Source organism: Corvus kubaryi, unplaced genomic scaffold (genome assembly GCF_017639235.1).
Source record: "Corvus kubaryi isolate FWS band 111438036 unplaced genomic scaffold, C.kubaryi_AGA036_p1.0 37394, whole genome shotgun sequence".
Lineage (NCBI taxonomy): Eukaryota > Metazoa > Chordata > Aves > Passeriformes > Corvidae > Corvus > Corvus kubaryi.
In genome coordinates, this window is record NW_024581133.1 from 3,674,059 (window position 1) to 3,696,327 (window position 22,269).

The 22,269-nt window shown below is 38.1% G+C and overlaps 1 protein-coding gene across 4 annotated transcripts in view; it reads left to right on the forward strand.

Moving 5' to 3' along the window:
- ADAMTSL3 (ADAMTS like 3) overlaps positions 1–22,269 on the forward strand; it is a 179,968-nt gene that overhangs the window by 33,527 nt on the left and 124,172 nt on the right. For all 4 annotated transcript variants that reach the window (XM_042039651.1, XM_042039647.1, XM_042039649.1 and 1 more), the window contains exon 3: positions 2,729–2,848. In XM_042039651.1, the coding sequence (XP_041895585.1) occupies positions 2,729–2,848 (120 nt within the window). The remainder of the gene's footprint in view (positions 1–2,728; positions 2,849–22,269) is intronic.

Consider the following 22,269-nt stretch of genomic DNA (forward strand, 5'->3'; position numbering starts at 1 on the left):
TTTTTTTTTTTATTTTTTTTTTTTTTTAATTAATTGCTTTGCTGCATTCTTCCTTACTTGAATTATACTAGACAGGTAGCAGTACCTATTGCTGCAGCTGCCAGATCAGTTTCCATTGTAACCTCCTGTGTAACCTTATAAAATATCTGCCTTTTACACTGAATTTTTCCATGCTTGGAAGCCAGATGTTGCTTGCTTGAATCTAGCAAGCATTTCTCTGCTTCTCGAGTGCCTAGCTGCTCATTAGCTTTTAACAACAAAATGGAATGTGTGTTAGAAGCCCCTAATTTTTCTTGTTATGTTTATCAAATTGGTATTTCAGCTTCAAATATTGGCATGTTTTATATTCAAAGCATGATGCTGATTAATGTCCAAAGACTTTATATTTAAAATGTTTAACTTACAAAGATGAGAAATAAAAGCAAGTTTATTGCTACATATCCTACTGAAAAATTTGTTTGTGAGAAATTAGGCAACAATGTGATATATACAATTAGCTAAGAAGTATGGTGGGGTAATTTTGATTCTCTTCTGCCTGTAAATTAGGCAGCTCTTCCAAAAATATTGTTACAAATCACTAGCACTTAACAGTGTTCTTTTCCAAAGTATTCTACAACTACAAAATAAACTTAGCAATACACCATTAATATAGGTCAGTAGGTGCTGTAATTGTTTTACACCTGGTGAAATCGAGGTAGAAATGATAAGTACTTGAACCCAGGCCACCTGAGATTTCGAACGCATATCTCTTAGCCATTAGTCCTGTGCTGAAATCATAGGATTACATCATTGCCATATTCCCTCACACAGGATCTATCGATAGTCCATTGAAACCAGTGGGGAAGGATGCCAGATTATGTCAGCCCGTTTCATGTCTGGGTTATGCTTCACATATCAAGGCTTGCATCAGCTGCAGCCAGCTCGGATTCAGAGGGAAGCATAACTGTGGCCCTCTTTTGGTGGCCTTATGGGGAAACTGTTGTAAAATGTAGATTTGTTCTCCACATTTTGTTACTTAATTATGCATAAATGAAATCAGTTGGCTGAAGTGTAACAGTGAGAGCTCTGCTGCAATAAGCTTTAGAAATGTCACGATAACACGGTGAGAATGGGAATTACTCTTCTGTAGGCCTGATGAAAAAATCCTCTTTACAATCCTGTTCAGTCTTGCATGCTGAAATATGACCTTTACCCTAGTCTAGACATGTCCTTTGCAAGCTATTTCTAGTTTATATGAAGACTCCTTGATTTAAACCAAGTATGTTAATCTGATGCTGTCACGACTGATGGGGTTTGCAGTCTGAGAAGCTGACAGCTCACAACAGAGTAAGCGAAAGACCGTAAGCCTCTCCAGACCCTCCTGCAAATGACATGCCATCTGCTTTTTATGAGATAAATTGTGAGCTTCAGAGAGTGAACTTACTGCAAGAGAGAAAGTGCAGTAGGTCTTACCTTCCTTTTCCACCACAAGCTGGTTAAATTATGTTGATTACTTTTGAAAACTCTAGTTAGCTGGCACCTATATGTGGTACAGTTCTAGCCAAGAGTCTAGAAACTGGGTGATGGCAACTGCTAGCTTTCATATAAAATTGCTGTGTAAATGTCAAAATATCCAGTTTAATTACACCCCTATTTATTAAGTTTATTCATTATTAAACATCCAGCAGCAATGTGTACATTTCAGGCCTTTTTATCTTCCCTGAAAGATTTCAACCTTTTGGAAGGTAACGTTCATCTCTTTGCCCTGTCCTCAGTACCACAGCTGGACTAAATATTCTGCATTCAAAAGGTGATTGCTTATTTTCTCTAGTATGCAAACCAGTTGGCTTCTCAGGGCAGTGTGGAATGCAGGAGGAATAAGGGCAGAAAAGTCTGTGCAGAACATTTGCTACGTATCTGAGGTTGCTTGAGACCTACAGTGCAGTGAGATGGTGTTGGCCCAGCGTGTGCTTGGTGTGTTGAGCAAATTTCAGGTGTGTTGTGATTGCTGACCAGGCACTGATCCTCTGAGGAAAAGCTGTTTCTCTAATCAGGATCCAGGTGTCAGACAGCCCAGCTGGAGGTACCAACTCTGATTCTCACAGAATTAGTTCCCCTGCAGCTTGAAATGAGCCCTTTTCTTTCCCAGCATGTTCTCAAGTGCTCTTCCCCAGTTCTGAATAGCATCCTGAACTAATATGGAGCTCTGTGTTCACTCCAGTCATTCCCACTCCCTTCCTATTTCTTCTTTGCAGTAGTATCTTCCTGCAAGATAGGAAGGTAATTCATAATGTCATGGCTTCATAGGTAACCCTGTTGGACTACATGAGCCCTCAAGATATCTTCTAAGCTGTGTTATTCTGTGATTCTGTCTTTGTTTCTTCCTGTAAAAATATATGTATTATGTTTACCCAAAAGCCTGTTACCTGCAGTAGCCACTTCTCTGTGTTTGAGGACAAAGGATGTCTTTGAGCACTGATGGTTGATAAGACAGAGATGGTCTCCTTTGGTTTAGTAGATTTTTCTGCTATTGGGGTATCTTGTTTTGGTTTGAACCCCTGTAGGCATTCAGCATGTCTTCATCAAAGCAAAACATCCACCCAAAAATACCGTGCCTGAAAGCACAACGCTTTTCTTTTTTTTTCTCCAGAAGTTCATGTCTAGATTTTGTAGTTATATGCATAGTTTTAAAAAAAAAATTACTTGTGTATGTAGGAGGTGTAACGTGACCTTTCTGAATTTCTTACAGACAAGAGCAGAGCAATCCCAAGGTGCATACTTCTTGCCTGAGTTTGCACTTTCTCCACAGGGGAGTTTTCTTGAGGACACCACGGGGGAACAGTTCCTCACGTACCGTTATGATGACCAGGTCAGTGTGCCCTGTGTGAAAATTACAGAGATTGTCACATTCGTGTAACCCTGAGATACAGATCGCTGTGAAACAGATTAAAGACACAGAGCATGTGTTATCTTTTGAAGGCACATCAAATTTATAGCAAGCTGAATGATAACACGCTATGCAAAATCAAACTTAAGGCACTTAGTTGCGTAAATAAGTAAAACCACTTTTGGAAGATACTAATAGGATGTAATGGAGACAAAAGCAGCAATATTTTAGTGATGTGTTAATAGATGTTTATAGTTACATCTGCAAAATGCGTAGAATTAGAAGTGATTGTCCTTTCTGTGAATTGTTTGACTTAACCCTAATTTGCTTTATTTAATGGAAAAATCAGTGTTAGGCAGACCTTGCATTTTCCAGCACGTTGTATTAGTTAATGAAGTTTTTGTAAGGGAAGGTTGGGTGAATAATAAAGAAACAAATGGGAAGTGTAGTAATGGATGGAGCAGTATTTAGAAAGAAACAATTTTTTTTTTAAAGGTAAAAATCTTTAATGCTTTCTCCAGACCCATAGAAACATTGTTAAACATGGAATATAGATATAAATGTAAAGAAAGCAACATGAAAGAAATGCTGTTAATCTTGGCAAAAGATCTGAAGTAAACCTAGGAAATGTGTGGCGTGCTGTGGAAATTTACTCATAACACAATGTGTTCCAGGAGTCAGTTGAATTTCACATCAAAACTGTCTGAATTACATTCATAGACACTTACAGTACGTTTCTTAATGTAAGAGGAGGGAATTTGTTAGGAAAAAGTCCCTGAAGAAGTGAGAGAAGAGCCAAAATTTCCCTGCATCACAAGGTATGGATCTGTCTGTGAGGGGTAGCTGTATTTTGAAAGATGGTCTCCTCGCAGGAACTACTTGAAGAAAATAATTTACTCATCACTACCCCAAAAGAGAGAACTGAGGTGAGGTTATTTAAGCTTTAAACTGACAATCTTTTTAGACAGACAAAAGGAAGCAGAAAAGATACAATAGAAAGCATGCTGAGCCATTGTGAACTGCTTGAATTTAGTTTAAATGTTTACAATAATTCATACTTTTGCTTCCCTAGAGGGTCTTGATTATCAACACAAAAGGTACTTGGATAAGACCTTCCTTGGACCAAACACCTGGGAAAGCAATAACTTATAGGACAGTAAAATGCAGCTGCAACTCAGGCTGCATTTAATGACAGTAGTTGAAAAACACTGTAAAGGTTGTACACTTTGATCAAAATAGTTTCCATTTAATGGAGCACATTTTAGAGAAGATGATAAATCAAATATAACAGAGGCTTAGTCTGAGTCTTTGACTAGACTGTTTGGATTATGTGAATAATATAGCTGATTAAAAAACAAACAAAATGAATCCCCTCGAAAAACCCTCAAATACCAGCATAGCTCTATACAGAAGCTGGTTCCAAGCTCAATTCCATTTGATGGAAAGAATTCCATTTGATGGAAAGTTTTCCATTAATTCCATTGAGATCTGAATTGGATCTAGGATATGGCCAGCTTCTCTTCTTTCATAAATGTGATTTAGTTTTGAAGCCTGCTCTTCCCAGGCACTTAGCAGTATGAAATTAAGTTTGAATTCCTGGAACTGAAAGTGGTGCTGAAACATCAAAATGTTGAAAGTAAAAGCAACTGTATTAGCAGTAGTTTCTTGTGTAAGGAATTCAGTCCGTAAGCATTATTTATTAAAAGTTATGAATACATTGAATGCAGATGGGAGCTGATCTGTATCTCTAGCTTTACCTTCCTGCAAATAAACCAGGATTTCTTTCATGAATAGAAAGATTTTCCTTGATTTTCTAGGAAATTGATCATAAGTTTGTATAACATACAGTTATAATTATACTTTTGCTGAAATGTTAATACAAAACTCAATTGTATTGTGGTCAAACTGGGTCAGAAAACTAGATATTTTTCTTGTTTTCTGTGTTTCATTCAACTCTTTCTTTTGATGTTTACTGGTATGAATGGATGGAAGTCTTAAAACCAGAGGGTGAAAATCCTTCATTGGATAATTTCTTGAATTTTTTCAAACTGGGATGGATAGGTTTGATACATGATAAATGTGATAAGAATGCACAGGTGAATAAAAAGAGAGGAATCTATGCCCATTGAAAGTCCATTTTAACCTATCCATCACAGAAATGGAACCAGTACAGGAAGGTTGCCACATGAATAAAGAACGCAGCAGCATCTTCTCACACACCTTAACTCCTTAACTTAGTTGTAGCAATTCACTTTCTATCTTGTCCTACTGTGAAGGGCTGCTGGCCTGTGCGAAATACATTTCTTCCTTTCCCCTGATCTCCAGAACTGTCCTGTGGGCAATCCTACAAAGTCTTGGTGTTCTGGTACATCCCAAATTACACTGGAAAATTGGAAAAGTGAAATAACTCTGTGCACTTGACTCCAGCAAAACAAGAGATCAGTGTGATCTGGTCTGCTCTGGAGATCATTCCTCCTTCTGTGTCCATGGCAGGGAACAGAATAGATAAAGGGGTGAGAGGTTCCTGAGGCTGTGGTATGGAGGTGCAGAAGAGGGCGGCTCACAACCTCTATTCTTTTGGCTAACCAATGTTGAGACACTTGCAGGAAAACCACCTACCCCTGTCTTCCCAAGTGTGCCCTTTCCCCCCTTGCACTGTTCCTTCTATCCAGGCCAGTACAATTTCCAGGGATAGATGGATAATATTTTTATATAGCAGCATCATCATCGTCATGATCCAAGATTAGTTTCCTTACATCCTCCAAACACAGGAATGTTTCAAAGGGGTTTTCTTTGGCTGTTGTGTGTGATATTTTTCAAGCAGGGAGCCAGTTTAATCAGAATCATTCATTCCTTTGTTAGTAAGTAATCTCAGTAAAATAGAACTAGCTGTTACTTAAATATTCAAAAGTATTTGCTATCTGAAATGACAAGCTTACAGCTTGAGATGAAAGATGAGTAAATATTAATAGGAACACACTGTACTCTGCTCTAGCCCAGCAGAATTACATATGGATTCATGTTGTACATGCAAGATAGTACATTTTGTTCTGGTTTAATCTGGCAGGACTGTGCTCTCATTTTTGTACAGGACTGCACTAACCTCTTTGCATATTTTGTTGCTGTATGTGTTTTTAAGAATTACATGCAGCTGAAATTCTTTGGCTAGATATTTCGAAAATTCAGTGAGTATCTTTTTTTACTGCTTCTATGACTAGAGAAGAAAATACCTTTTAAGATCTGATTAAATACTGCCAGCCTGATTCACTGGGGTGACATCTGCATAGAGTGGGACATTATAGTTTTGACACATTTATTGCTGTATCTTCAGGGAAAAGCAGTGATTCAAAGCAAATATTTTTGAGGGATCCCAAAGGACAGAAATGTAGAAATGTTTAAACTGAACGTTTTCTAAAGGCTCCTGTGTTGTTCACCAAGTGATGTCTTGTGTCAGTGCGTTGCGTCCTGCATTTCTGGAATTCTACTGAGTCAATGCAATTTAAAACTTGGTACCAAATAGATTTTGATGCATAGCCAAAGACTTCAACTCCTGTTAGAAATTTGAGATTGAAAAAAAGTATGCCCCTCTCCTACCATTCATGAAAAAAAATAAATAACAGAATAAATATATGAAAATAAATGAAATTATGAAATAAATATACAAGTAATAGCCCTTTCTCCAACTTTGAGATACATGTTGAACCTTGCCATATGGAATAGTTTCCTAGTTTTCTTTCTGATTTCTTTTGGCTTTTCACCTTTTAATCTACTACAAGGAATTTTTTTTCTTTTCCAAAATACTAGTAGTACTGGAAAGGTTTCTTGCAGAAATAAAACGTTCTTGTTTTCTGACACTTAAGGTATTGCTTCCAAGTATTAAAACCATTCCATATGACGGACCACCAAGAAGGACAGCAGTGAAAACTTGGTTGAGTTGAATGTGTTTGAAGTACATTTCCACTTTGATTGGCTGGCTGAAAGAGAGTTCTCTTGGGGGTGTGGGTAAAACAAAGGAAAGAAAGAAGAAAATAAGTTTATCTTTCAAGTGAGAAAATGTTTGCTTGACCAGTTAGCTTTCTAGTTGACCTTGCTGCTTCTAAATTTTATGGTGTTTACCAGTTTAAACTCCCAACAAGGATAGCCTGATTCTGGAATTAGATATATGTCTCTAAGTAGCTCAGTCTTGGCAAAGAAATCTATTTCTAAACAAATATTAATGAAAATATGCACTATCAGACTTGTGAGTGTTTGGCTATGCAAGGTAAGGTAGAAACCAGTCAGTCTGTTTTCAACTAGATGTGCAAGTTGTAACACACAGGCTGCAGCTGCTACAGTTCATTTAATCACTATTTCTTTGGGTTTGCTAGAAAAAGCGACCTGCTATAAAGTGAAGACCAAAATTGAGAAAATAAATATTCTCATTTAAGCCTTGTCTTCCACAAATAGAAATAGTCTGTCTTGGCTTCTGCTTTTTCAGGGGGAAAAGGAGCATGGCATTTAAAGTATTAATTAAAAAAAAAAAGGCAGTGGAACCCAGGGTCTGAATTACTTAAAAAATTAACATTGAAACAAACTGGTGGAACCTATTGTTCCACCTTTTTATTTGTAGTCTGGCAGCAATAATTGTTTGTGTTTGCTCTGAAAGTTTTTTATATTACACCGAGGAAACTCTTGGGTGGACAGAAGTTGTCTTAAGGGTCCTGCTGGGCTGACAGCCATTTTCCCACAATTTCCTTCATGTCTTTCCCCGTTCCACCTGCTGCTGATTGCCATCCTCCATGCTCTGCCCCTGGAACAGTACCTGAGTCACAGCCTGGTTCTGAGTATCAGCTGCTTGCTGGCTCCTGCTCCCAGTTTGAGCCTTTTTATTCCATTGCCAGCCAGTTTGCATCTAAATCACCAGAGAAATGGAGCCACACATTTTCAGGCTTGCAGATGAATCATGTAAGGGACATTACTGCAAATTAACACATCAGTGAGGACAAGCTCTAATCCCGAGAAGGGAGGAAGATTTGTAGTCAGTGGCTCGCTTGCTACCCAAGTACATAAAGCTCCAGTACTCTTGATTTGAGGAGGAGCCTGAAACTTGTGTTATTCTCTGTTGAGCCATTTTTGTTGATACCCTGAAAAAACACTCAGAACTATTAAAAAGACTTAACGTCTTGAATCTTAATGTCTAGCTCTTCATTTAGAGATTCTTTTTTTGAATAAGCAAACTGTTTTCAAGTGGCCGCAAACTATTTCAGGCATTCTTCTATAATGGAAACATTCCACTATGGAACACTTGGTGGTTTCATTTGTGTATTCAGAGAATGAACCGATAAACTTAATTTTATCCAAGCACCAGAAGTGCAGCTGCTAATACGTGGCTGTGGGAATTTCAGCACTGTGTTAGAAATACTGCTCCTCTGCTGTGTAGAGGACTGACTTTGCAGTCTGCTGATGTTAGAGTAACACTGATTTCAGTGACTTGAATCCTCCAAGTCATTACATCCTCTTGGCTGGGTCATCTTGTGCAAGGAAGAAATTACTAGGTCAGGTTTGTGGTACTCCATACTAATCCTACAGATGTTCGTAACAAGTTTTAAATCACAGTTAAGGAGTTTACAGCCATGTGTTTGTAAGGCTGAAGATAAAACAAGCATTGTTTGGTGTTTCTCTGAAAATTTAACTGAAGGTGATGTTAGGTGCGCCCTAATATTTTTAATTCTATTCCTTTTTTTCCCCCAATGTATACCTTTATTTTCTTGTTTGCAGGTTTAATTTTGGCCTCTTTATATTTAAGGGTATGTTCTTTGGTTGGGTTTTTTTTTTGGGTAAGGGAATTAGCTCCATAATCAAACAAAATGTGTTTTTGATTTGGAGTGGAAGGGAGGAAAAGGAGGCAAGGATTAAGAGAAAATGAAAACCACTTACAATTTCAGGCAAAACTACTCTTACAGAGACTGGTACTGCATGAGTCAGGCATGATCCTATTCAAACAATACTTTTGTTTAGGCTAATTTCTGGCTGGCAGTGTGTGAGTAGCATATGCACAAGTAATTATATCATTACTTGTGTGTGATAGGTTGTTTAGTGAGCTGAAAACTGTTTTTAAATACTTTTGTTTGTTGGCAAACGGAATGGGGAACTGGCACTTTTTAAAGCACCAACTACCATTTTAAGCTCAGGGTTTTGTTGTTCAGAGAAAATAGTGGAACTGCTGCGTGCAGTCCACGTTTCACTGAGAATTACGGACTTTCTTGTTTTCTATTACAACCTTAGTCCCAACCCTGCCAAACGTCTCTGTGTGTAAATCATACTCACAGAAGCCAGTAGGTCCTCACCTTGTGCAGTGTAACAGCCTTCACATATAATAATACAGTTTCTGCAGAAAACACATTTTATATCATTTCAATTTGGATCAAATACGTTCTACAAGGCTGTAATCCTATTCCACCAAATTCTGTGGTGAAACTCACTGGCCTGGGTCCTTAGTCCTTCTGTGGCTGTGATGATACTGACCTCAGCAGCTGGTAGAGGATTCCTGGGTAGCAGAAGTGACCCCTCATTTGCAAGGTCATTCCCAAGAATGATTTCTCAAGGGAGAAAAGAGAATGGACCTAAACTTTCAGTTGTTTCTCTTATTCTTGCTCCCCTGGGCGCTGGACAGATATTGAGGCTGCTCCAGTGGATGATAAAAGGCTATGCAGGGGATATTGATCTTCTTCCTTTTTTGTTAGATGTATCTTTGGGGCCACAAATTCATGTTTATTCAGTTTGAGGTTGAGCAATATATAAAAAAACCCCACTTTAATACAAAGTGCCTTGCTTTTCTAGCATCTCTACCATGCACATTTTTCATAAAAGACTGAATTTTTTCAACTCACATTCAGTATTTCATGTTCTAATGTTTGCAACTCCAGGTTTTCCCAAATACATTTTTCAGTTTCTAGCAAAAGGTTTAAAGTATTTTTCTTTTTTTAACCTTTCATTCTCCAGGGAACAGACAGAAGGATGTGTACTTGGGCAAATATTCTACTGTAAAGTCTTTAACTCAATTCTGCTGCACTGGGTTAGTAACAAGACACCTGATGAAATGAATTGACATTATACAGACTAGGTGGTCATTTGTCATTCTTTAGAGGAGACCAATGATTAAATCATGAGAGATTGATACAATGCAATGTGAATTTCCCACTGACCTCCTCATGCCCCCAGTGAACCTCCAGAAGTCGGCACATGTTCTTATCCAAGAATTTTGACATTGATAAAGGCTTAGGTTCAGCCTTCTAAATTAAGACTGAAAGGTCTGGAGGTAACAGAAATAATCCCGTGCTTGCACAGCTCTGACGTAGTGCTGCTATCATCTATCAATAAGAGTTCATTGAGATACAGCAGAGAAGTGCTTCTAAATCAAAAAGATATATTTCAAGTACTGTGGGAAATGAGGTGCTTGGAACTGGAAAGTCATTCTTCAGATATACAGGGATGAGAGGATGTCTTAGGCTGATAAAGCCTAATGGTGCATTAGTCACTTTGCTCACACAGCACAAACATTTTGAAACCATCTCTTCTCACTGGTCTTAGTCAAGGGGAGAGCAGATTGTGTTTAGTTTTTTGATAATTCAGCTACATTTATTGAACTTCTTGAGCTGTTTAAGCTCCTGTTGAGTTTTGCACAAATGAGAAGATAGAATTGTATTGCAGAATTTTTCATGAAGGATGAATGTGATCAATTTGGTTATTTTTTTCTTTCTGTGTTGTTTCTGCCACAGATAGCATTTAAAGACCATTAAAAGCTTTTCCCTTTTAACATGGAAAGCCTTAGTGAAAAAGAAGTTTCAGTTTATATTGTCCCTGGAATAATGATTAGCAAAACTGCTTGCTTGATAAAATGGTTCATCCTGTGTGTTTCTGAAAGAATTACATTGTTTTGCAAGGCAGTGGGTAATTTAAATGGAATTTATATTGTTGATCATGTGGATAATATCCCTCACATCCCTAACAGTCAGGCCCATCCAGCATGGGAAAATTATTTATAGGAGAGACTGGATGTCACAATGACCCTTTTAGTAGAGATGTACTTGAACCTAAATTTCTTCCAATTTGTATGCCACTACTGTGGAAGATGAAGTGAAAAAATCTTCTTTTAAAAATCTGCATATTTTGGCTTTGTTTCTAGAAATAGTTAAAATGGTTTTTGATGTCATTAACACTTGCATAATGAACCAGCCTTGAGACAACTAAAGAACAATCTCTTTACAACTTCCAACAGTTATTTAGCTCTGTACTGTTTCAAAATAATTGTCAGTATTGCCAGTTAAACCTAATTTATTTCTACTAACTATTTAGGCTTCAAAAGCTTTTTGCTTACGAGCAAGGAAATTGCAAGCATTAATTATCAATTTTGGCAGTAACAGCAAAAATGGTAAATGTAGGCTCATTGAGAGGATCACTGCTGACAAATGTACTTTTCATTTTCAGAGCTTAGAATGTGTTACAGGTTGTGGTACTGCAGGATCTGAGGCATTTTAATCCTCCTAATGTGAAACATCCTGGTGCTGTGTGTGTCAGGTGCAGGTGTAGCTTCCAGCCAGCTCTGATGCTGAGCCTTGCCTTGGAGGCTTAGGGGTACAGAGGGCGTCTATGATTTTCAGAAACAGAGCTGGGAGACTTTGTTGTTTAAAAAAAAAAAAAAAAAGAAAAGTATGTGGAATTTGTTACTAATTTTTTCATGTTCTGGAAGCTCTGATTTTTTTCTTTTCCCTTTCTGCTTCTTTTTTCTATAAAGCAGTTTCCTCCTTTTCTGTTTGAACCATAACCTATTGCTATTTTCTAATCCCTTTAAACCATTACCCCCAAGAAAACACTGAAACTTTGGGTGCAGCTTCCAGCATGCAGGATGTCCTGCAAATGTCCATAGATTTTTTTTTTGCATGTCTGAAATGGTTTACAGAAATAAATGCTTGCACGTGATTTGAGGCAATAGTTGAAGGTGCTCAGTGCTTGGTTGAGTGTTTAGCATGGTCTTTGGTAAAGCAATGCCGTATTTGAACATTAGCTTTAAGTACTTTAATGCACTTGTCACAAATTTTAGGTTCCACGTTTTGTGGAATTACTGGCAAATCAAACACTCCTTTTTATTCTCTGTGGTTTTTCTCCCCCCAGTTTCCTATAGACAGGCAACTGTTATGCTGATTCTTGGTCTGGAAGGAAAGGCAGTCAGACCTCTGAGAACTGGAAACAATCTGGACTTTTTTTAGTACTCTTTAAGACTATAAAACCTGACCTCTTTCCACTTGAGCCTACGTGATCTAGCTTTATAAAATTATCTCATTGGTAGTAAATTTTTTTGTTTGTTTGTGTTATCATGCTTTAAGATATTTTTGTGCTTTGATGGTATAAGCCTTTATTCCTTTAACATTTTTATGGTGCGCAAGAGCAAAAGGACTTTTAAAATGGCACCAAACCTTTAACTGATTTACAGGTTCATGAAGCAGACTAGAGTATTTGCACATGGGTGAGAAAAATTAGTGCTAATAGGCTGCTGTATGATGTGGGATGTTTTTGTAGTTTTTAAAATAGCCCTTGGGAGATGGTTGCAATTGTAAATACAAGATATGTTCTCCTTTACCTGATTATTTAGGCTTCGGTCCAAAAATCATAGTAATTTCAAAAGACTTTGGATCAGCCCTTCATTTTTTAATGCAAGAGGAGATTTGCCATTGATTTCAGCCAGATTGCATTCAGGTACCCCAAAAGAAATACTGCAGACTCCTTTGTCAGGGAACTACTGGAAAATGGGATAGATGCTGCAAAGCACCAGCATCACTGCAGCCTCAGTATTCTGCAAACAGACAAGTGCAGTGGTGTTTGCTCGGTGCTTTCAAATCTGGTGTCCAAATGATGTGTGAAGGGTGAACTTTGTTAATTTGATCCAGCTACTGGATTTGGTGAGGATCACAGAATTTTCTGTGATTTATACAAGCAAACCTATGAATGCTGCACTGAATCCTGTGTTCAAAGTATTTGAGCTGTTTCAGTAATTATGTTGTACTCTAATCACCTAAAAAAATGCTGACAAAATGTAGTTTACTACTTCATTCTCATGCACAGTCTTTGCTAAAAATACACATATTTGCTGATATGTGTAGCATGTAGGTCCTTGATCTTGCTTTGTCTGAGTAATATAGTTGTATAAGGTATAAATCTGAAGGAACCAGCTCACATAATGTCTCATGACATCTACACAACATATGGCAAAATAACTTTTTTTACTATTTGTAAAAAAAAGACTCAGAATGCATCAGTTTTACTTAAAAGAAATATAGTGCATTGGCTTGAATTTTTTTTGATATTATTAATAAATGACATAAAATATGTTGAAATATCAGACTATAAACCATGAAATTTTATCACCTTTGAGCGCTGGCTCCAGTAGTAACTATTCAGGGCAATATTGCAGTCTAATGTATGAATCAGAATTATATCCTAAGTCTCTTGTTAAAGTGCTAGGGCTAAGTTTTAAACTTGTCCTGCCCTTCTTATTCCATTTAAAATAGATTTTGTTCTTTTTTTTGCAGGTATTTTTATACTTTACAGTGAACTTGCCAGTTAATGTTCATTCTTCTCCTGCTTCTTCAATATTGAGGCTATAGGATAGTCTGTTTTTCTCATAATTTCAGCTCTGCATTCTAATGAATGTGAGGCAAAGAAAAGGAGGCTGAAAATATTTCTTAGAAATAGTCCTTTTTCAATGCAGTTAAGTGACTTCTTTAAATGAAGGCTATTGCCCCAAATTTAATTTTAAAAAGGGTGTCTTTAGAGTGTCAAAAGAGATTATCATCCTTGTAAGGCATAATTACAATGGAAATGGTCTCCTGTGCTTTGCTGTATGAGACACCAAGGTCCTGCATGCTGAAGGGAGGCTCTGCTGGCAGCACCACGAGGACTTTCTGAGAATTGGTTCTGCATATGTTTGTTAATATTCTGGGGGGTGTGGACAGAAGATTTGGAACCCTGTCTAGAGCAGATAAAATAGACGACCTCTTGCACAGACCTTGGAGCCTACAGCCCAGGCACTTATGCACTCACATAACTTAATTCTTGTGAGGACTCCCATGTACGTCAGAACCACCTCCCTTAAGTAAAGATGCACATGTTCCAAAGTGTCAGCAGGATCAGGACCTCCTTTCCAGCCCTGGTCTTTGAAATTCCATGTTTAAACTCCTGTAAGGACCCCAAAGAGAGACAGCATCTCTTGGGAAGATCTGAACATCTCCTGCTCATATTGTAGTGAGTGGAAGTTGAAATAATTTGTTGTAGTCTGATGGGGCCAACAAGTCTTCCTCTTTCATAGCTCAGATGTGTACTGATTTAATAACTCCCATTACTCCAGCCTTGTCATAAAGCTTACCATGAATTGCAATCAATCTAGTTTACATTTTAACCATTATTTTTCTTAAATGAGGGACTTGAAACCATTTTTGCAGATTGACGACATCAGAAGATTTTCCAACTTAATGAAAAAATCCAAATGACCACATAATATTTTCAAGGAACAGACTGATGGAGACTGGCCTGTTGTCAGAAAAATAGTGTAAGAATTAACTCTGTTATGTTGTGATTTAATTTAAAATTAACTTATGGTTTGTTGACAACATTCATATTTCATAGAATAGGTGTAGGGTGCAAGTTTTCTGTATTTCCTACCGTGAAGAAAAAAAAGAAAAAAACATTAACTCTGACATCTGTTTTTAGCACTTTCCTTCATATTTTTGGATGAATGCCTGGCAAACGCTGGAAAGCGACTAAGAGATCAACCAAAGATGGCCTAAGGGCCTGTTCCCAGCTGGTACGACATCTGGAATGTTATATATAGTGGATAAATTCAGAGTTGTAGTTTAATAAGATTGGTATTCAAGCATTCGGCCTACAGCAAAGGAAAGGACAGTGAAGCTGACAGCATGTATGGTGCAGAGTATGTCAAGGTGTCTGAAATATAATTTGCTGGGTTTTCACTTTCATTTTGGCAGATCCCTTACGCTTACATATAAACTTTCATCCAGTATTGTTTTGAACCCTTAAAAAATAAAAGGTGAAGTCATATTGGTATTATATCCAGAATCTTATCTTTTCACTAAGCTTAGAGTATGTCTGGGTTTCTTTCTTTCTTCTTAGGAAAAAAGTGCTAAAGACAGATTTTTATGAGCTGACTAGAAATAACTTAAGCTGCTACCTTTGCAAATTTCAAGTATATGCAGTCTTTTACAGTGAAGATTTTACAGAATAATAAACTATTCAGGAATCTGGACTTGTGCTCTATGGAACCTTATTTGCAAGATTTATGTCTCAGAAGGCCTGGTTTTTGGTTTTTTTTTTGTTTTCTATTTAGTGTTTAGTTAATCTTTGGACTGTCTAATCTCCAGACTGTAATTGAATGTGTTGCTGGACAGGCCCAACAAAGCTGCAGGCGGGGATCAGGACAGAGCCACCTGCTAGAGCAGCCCTGGGCATGGTGAAAAGGTCTGAAAATGAGCTGAAAACGAGCTCTGTTTGCAGCCCTGTGACTGCACCACTCACACACTTGCAAGTCCCTCTACTCTGGGGCTGCCTTTGTGTGTCCCAATCGGAGGTGAAACCTTGCATGTTTTGCAGTGCAGCCCAGAAGAGGATTGAGGCTGTGTGCCACGTCCTGCAGCGGGCAAACCAGCTCAGGTGGGAGGCTGCAGCTAGGAGAGAGTCTGCTGAAGCATCTCTGTGTGGGGCTGTCCCATTCTGCACACGATCCCTTCCTGTTTTGTGACGCTTTGGGGCTTCTCTCTCTGGTCTGCTGCTTTCCTGTGGAGTGCTGGAGCAGGGGGAGTCTGTGAAACTGCACTTCTGATCTGGGAGTGACTGGATGGGCAAGGGAGTGTGCAGTGGATGGGGATGTAGGCTGTGAATTGACTGGGCTGTAGTTGATGGAGAGGGGTGGAATCTAAGGTCTTATTTTGCTCCTTTTTTTTTTTTTTAAAGGACTTGGGAATTCCTCAGCACATTGTGGTCATTTCTATATTATTTATTGCTATGTGAGATCTTATAGGTGAAGACAAGCAACTTGAATTTGACTTGGCAGGAGACCAACAGAGGAGATGGACCTAGAGAGGGAGGAGAGATGACTTTTGCAGCTGCACTTTGGTAGCACTTTGGATTTGGAGGTGGAAAGGCCAGATCTGAAATGACTGCAGCTGACAAGGAGAAAGCTGATTTGTCTGCAGGGTAGTGTCACTAATTGTTGTTTACCTGGTGGAAATGACAACAAAATCTTATTATAAAGTTGTGTGTGTGGTGCAGGCGTCTGTGCATGTGGTGCAACTGAAGCTTAAGAGGATGATATCATACAGAACAAGAACAGCATAACCTGTTCATTCCTTGATAGCAGTAACAGTATAGAAATATTTAATTGTTCTAAGTAGAAGAGAAAAAAAATAAGTGATTGCCTTGCAAATCTTATGACTATCTCCTTCTTACCCTTTCTTGTGCTCAACCAAACTTGCTCTGTCTTAGTGAGCTTGGGGATAGCCAGTGAAATCCCTATTGATATCTGCTGCTTTACTCTGGTATGTAAAATAATAGTAAAAAATCTGATTCTAGGAAGTGCTTAAAAAGTTAACATTCTCAAAAAGAACAGGTATTCTTGTGAGAGGAACCTAGTACCTCCTGTCACAGGATGTGATTTTCTTCTGCTTTTTTCTTTTCCCTTTGGTTTGATTCCACTTCTGGGGTATCTGCCATTACAATACTTTCCATCTAACAGTGGTCTGAAGAGATCCAGAGTCTCATGGGCTGTTAGCCAACCTGCTCCCTTTTCACTTCTCTCCCTATATATTGGTTATAGAACATTAACTGTTAACTCAGAGCTCTTCAGACTGAATTTCTTGAATACTGCTTTGCCTTTGGAGTTGCTGCCATTTTCTGGTTTGATCTTGTCTCTTCCCTGGTTCTTCTGCCCAGACCGTGCCGTGTGTTTCACAGGCAAGTCCCCAAGCACTCCAGTAGCCTACTGGGTCTCCCCAGTCACAGACAGCTGTTTTCCTACTAATAATTTTCACTCTTTCCAGGCTATAAGTAATGGATATTTAGAACAACAAAGTGTCCACCTAAAGCAAACATTATGTTAAGGTGAAACATGGTGCTAGCACCGCAGTCTCGGGTGATTTGTACAGTAACATGTTGCCCAGTCTCACATTGCTGTAAATTTAAAACTGGAATACGATGGAAACAAGCAAACAAAAATATAATGGGATTTGAAAAGGGAGAGTGGGGGTCTAACTGAAGCATCTTTAAATCTGAGACTTCTAGCTGTCTGTTTGCTTATTTGGGGTCTGATGCTGTGCTTGTACTGCAGACCAAACTTGCTGTGTCCCTGTTATCTGTACAGTTAGTGTGTGAATTCAGTTAAACCTTATGGAGTAGCTATTAGTTTACATAAATGGTGTAGATTTAGTTGAAGTATTTTCAGATTTAAATTCATTTTAAATGAATTTAAATGTGGTAGGTCCTTGGTTGGAATTTAATACTCATGTTAAAACAGCTGTACGCTTTCTAGAAGAAACCTATGGTTACTGTCAGCTCTATTTATTCAAGACCATTTTGTATAAGATTTTGTAACATTTTATGCTTTGAGTATGAAATATTAGTACCAGAAACAGAAGGATTTACTCTTCCACTCCCTATGTAACTTCCCTATGTATCTTTGGTAAATAAGTTACACTGTGCAGTATTACAATAACATTTCTGGACCTAAATACTTTGTCCATACCATGATGAAATGTTTCTGTGTGCCATTTATATTCATTGCACACACTTACCCAGATGCTGTTATTTTGAAGTGAAAAACTGTCTTACTTCTTCAGGAACACTTTTTTATTTTTAAATGAAACAATGCTCGTAACAATCATGTAAACCACTCTGTAAATGCAGTTTTACCAGGGTATAATGTGTACTGGTGTCTCTGGGAGCAGATTGTTATTTAGCATAATTCAGGAAGGTGGCAAAACTCCTAAAGCTTCAATGCAGTCATGTTGGGGGGATCTGATAAGAATTTTGTATAGAATTTTGGAAGAACTGCACAAGAAATAGTGGCTCTGATAGCAGGAATTTTTAACAAGTCTATCAAGACAAGGGTGGTCGCAAGTGGCTAGGGAATAACTAATGCAGTACTGAAATACACAGGAGAGAAAGAGCCAGGAAACCGTGATGGTGTCTGTCTGATCTTAAGTGTATAAGCTTTTGGAATGCTTTTTGAGGAAGAAATAATTAATAACAGAAAGATAAATGAAAACTAAAGAAAACAGGTTTATCTCAAAGATCAAACCTACCCTAACTCATTTTATACCTTTGATCAGGTTTGGTTTTTTGATGTTTGTTTGTGGTGGGGTTTTTTTGTTTTTTTCTTTCTTTCCTTTATTTTTTCCCCCTTCTTTCTTTGTTTAGTTTTGGTTTTCTGTTTATTTTTGGTTTTGTTTTTGTTTTCCTTAAATGAGGGGAATTGAGGCCTCATTTATCTAGACTTTGGTAAAGCTACTTAATATAATGTCATAGTGAAAATTACCTTAGAGGAGATGTAGTATCATGTGTGAGTGGGATATGAATAAGGAAAGGGAGAGGAAGATGAAAACTGATGATGCCAAAAGAGGAGTATTAGCCTAGAAAAAGGTTACCCACGAGAGTTCCCTGGGACTAGAGTTTCATTAAAGTGTGGGACAAAAAAAATTACGATTGGGCTCATGATGCTTCATATAAATGAAGGTAAGATAAAGGTGGGAGGAACTGTCAGCAGAGATGAGAACAATGCAATAATAACTGGATGACCTGGAAGATGGGAGTAGTAAGATGAAGTGCATGGTCATGCACATAGGGACCATCAGCAAATATTTCTCTTTGGAGCTAATAAATGGAAATGAGATAATGTAGAACTTAATTTTATCTTACTGGTACTGCTGAGGTCTAGTACAGAAAATAACATTCAGAAAATAATGGAGAAAGTTTCTCAGACTGATTGGGGAATGAAAAGTTACTTTTTCAACAGGTTCCTTTGTTATAGTGGCTGAGCAAGTGCTGCTGACATGACTGCTGCCTGTCTCTGAGGCTGGGAAAGGAGAAGCAGTAGTATTTCAAGACACTGTGGGCACACCAGTGCTGTATTGGCCTTCAGTTAACCTTAGCATGGAAATTAGAGGGAGGGTTCTAGCCACAGTTTGAGTAAAGTTCTGGAGCTGCTGCCCAACAGCAGTATTGAGAGGGGCAACAAACTGATGTCCTTCATTATGATACACAGTCATTTATAGAAATTTGATGCTGTCACAAGTCTGTGCCTGGAGCCTCAGGAGCTCCATTCCTGAACTGCATTTTTTGGAGTACCAGTTGTGGGGAAATACATGCCATGCTGCTCATGCACACGTATTTGAGTTGTTTAACATTGGCAGTCAGAAATGGTATCTCCAATGTTTAACTAGTTTGTGCATGCTAATTTGTGTGCTTTAATAAATATTTAGCAACTAATGTATGAAATTAACAGTAGTAGATTCAGGGACATCCCTAACCTGTATTGCTTGCTGAAGTATTTGTGCATTGCTCAACTGGATTTTTTTTTTCCTTGTTACAATAATTTTTTTTGCAATCCTTATCATTATTAACCTCTTTGTTTGAAATAAAATTCCTTCCATTGACCCAGCATTTCGTGGTGACATGCATAGAGGAAGAAAATTTCCAGCCTTTTTTTGCCAGTGAGCTGGAATGCAAATGCATCCATATACTGTTCAAGTCGGTTTGGCAATGGCTCTGTAACTTTATAGGTTTATATGCTTACACTAGGATGGTTTCTGCTGCTTTAAGTATTGTCCAGAGGATATAATTTCTTAAATGAAAATTGCTTGAAGCCATTCGTTTTTTGTGCAACAAGTGAAGGTATCAATTACTTTCTCTTATTCCCTGTACAGAATAGGAAATGTTAATAAAACTCAACTTCTGAACCTCCTGATTGGTAAATTTTTGACCACCATGTTGAAAGATCATTGTTGTGGATCAAGAAAATGCTTATTTTACTCTTTAAAGGTCACACACAGAACACAAAAATGGGTGAGCAATAAAAAGGAGAAGGTACTGAGAATACATAGAGTTTTAAAAAATTTAATTCCAGTTTTCATTAAGCATGATATTATGCAGATCTACCCACTCCTCCTTTTTTCCATCTCTGTTCCTTTGGCTGGCCTTATGTTTTCCATCTAAGGATTTGGTCCCAAACTATTGAAAGCAAAAGCATTGGGATGTCACTGTGGAAATTCTTCTGCTGAATTCAGTGAGTCTCATTTTAAATCATGAAACAGTTTTCTCTTTCTTTACATAGAGGTGTGGCATTTTATAACTCCCAGTTTGAAGGCTGTTGCACTGCAGCTTTGATATGTGCAGTGATTACAGGACTGTGACCTTAGAGGTCTAGAAAAGCAGAGGGTTGAGTGTAGCTCCATTTGGACTCAAGTCTGGCTCTGAGACTGGATGCTGAAGAGTGGGGCATTGCTGATTTCCAGTGCAATTAGATTCTATGTTACACATTACACTTTTTGAAGTTTCTGCTTGGTATCATGAGAGGTTTAGATCAGGTATAAGCTGTGTACATTAAATCTTCTGCCCCCATATACTGTGTGTTTGAATTTCATGTTTCCCTTAGGCCTAGGGTTTTTATACAGAGGGGTCTCCAGGCTTGTTTTTGTCTTTCTGAGGTGCAGTTAAACACCAGGTTTCAGACAGGAGGGTGACAGCTCACAGCCATGAGACTTTAAAGCTTAGCTGTGTGTCAGCTGAATCTGACTTTTGTGAAGAGTGATTAAAACTGTTCAAATATTTTTGCTGAGTTGAACTTGCGGGAGCATGGGCAATAGCTTTTTCTCCTAGAAAAAGCCTTTTTGTTCTTACTTTGGAGACAAATTTTGAACAGATTTTCTGAGGTGGAAGAGGTCCTTGATAACACTGCAGGGGAACAGCATTAGGCATTCACTCAGAATTACCAGGCAGGTATGTCCTGTGCCTGAGTTGTTACCTCTACTTTACCTGGCAGTATTTTGGCCTAAAGTCTATAACTAAGATAAAAGGTAGCACAGAAGCATGGGAGCTAAAGACTTTTGTTTATCTTAGACATATTGCCAGTGAGTCGCCCTCATATAATTCTGACTAGTTATGGGAGTGATTTTAGTACTCCACATTTCTGCCAAGCAGAGAATCATATGAAAATAAACAATTTTTACTTTTCTTAATGCTTTAATATAACTTTATAGTTGTTAACACATGTAATTTTTTTTTTTTTTACTGGAAATACTTATATTTTTGTATCATTTATTAACCGACTCGGAAACTTACTGATATGTGCAACATTCACCTTCAGAAGAAAAAAGGATGATCTACTTGGCACAAGTAGCAGAGCTCCTCTGCTTAGAAATCTTCACTTTGTAGATAAGGTCATTTGAGGATATTCTGTGGTTGCTCACATTTGAGCAGAAATCACTATTAAGGCTGAATTGAGATAACAGTTTGCCAGCTATAAATTGGATGGCTTAAAAATTGGCCAGCTATTATGACTACTTTTTATCTGTGGCCTGAACAAGGACTATGTCTGAGACATCCTCTGTGTGTTTTCAGATAAATGCCAGGACTCTCATAGGTGGTGGCTCTGAATGGACAGAGCAAATTAGCTGGGTGCCCCTTTGCTGTGTGGGTCTGGGTGACTTCTCTGGCTTTCAGTGTTCACTGCTTGATCCTTTTCGAGTCTGGTCTCTTACTAAGACTTAAGTTTCCCTCACGTATTCAGCATGACCCATCTCATGCATTGATGCAGAGCTGCGAGGGTTGGATCCTGTGTTATGTGATAAACGCTAAGCTTTCCAAATTTAGACCCAGACAACTGCAAACTCTGCATGCTTTATCCCTACAAGACTTCAGGGTAGGGGAGGATTTCTTAATCCCTATCTCCTCTGTGTAATCAGATAGTGCTTTTGTAAAGTGCTGTGAGATCCTGGGCTGGGTGGTGCTTCACAGAGTTAATACATCTCTCACATTATTACAGAACACTTAAACCATTCTCTGAACACTGCCCTTTTTAATGGGTCTATGCCCCATTAAACAAAAATAAAGACAATGGAACTGGTTTCTGTATATTTGTTATTTTGGCATTATTTTAAGATTTTTAATGGGCTATATCATGAGAGTAAAAACATTAGTGTATATTGCTTATTATAAATCTGGAAGTGCTGTGGTTTCTAAATGGCAGGGTAATGGACTTGGGAGGTCTTTAACTTTTCTGAAACTGATATTTTAAAAGCTTCATATGTATTTGGTTGGAAGTTTTAATGAAACATATCAGATTGGTACTAGATGTCAGTTAGAAA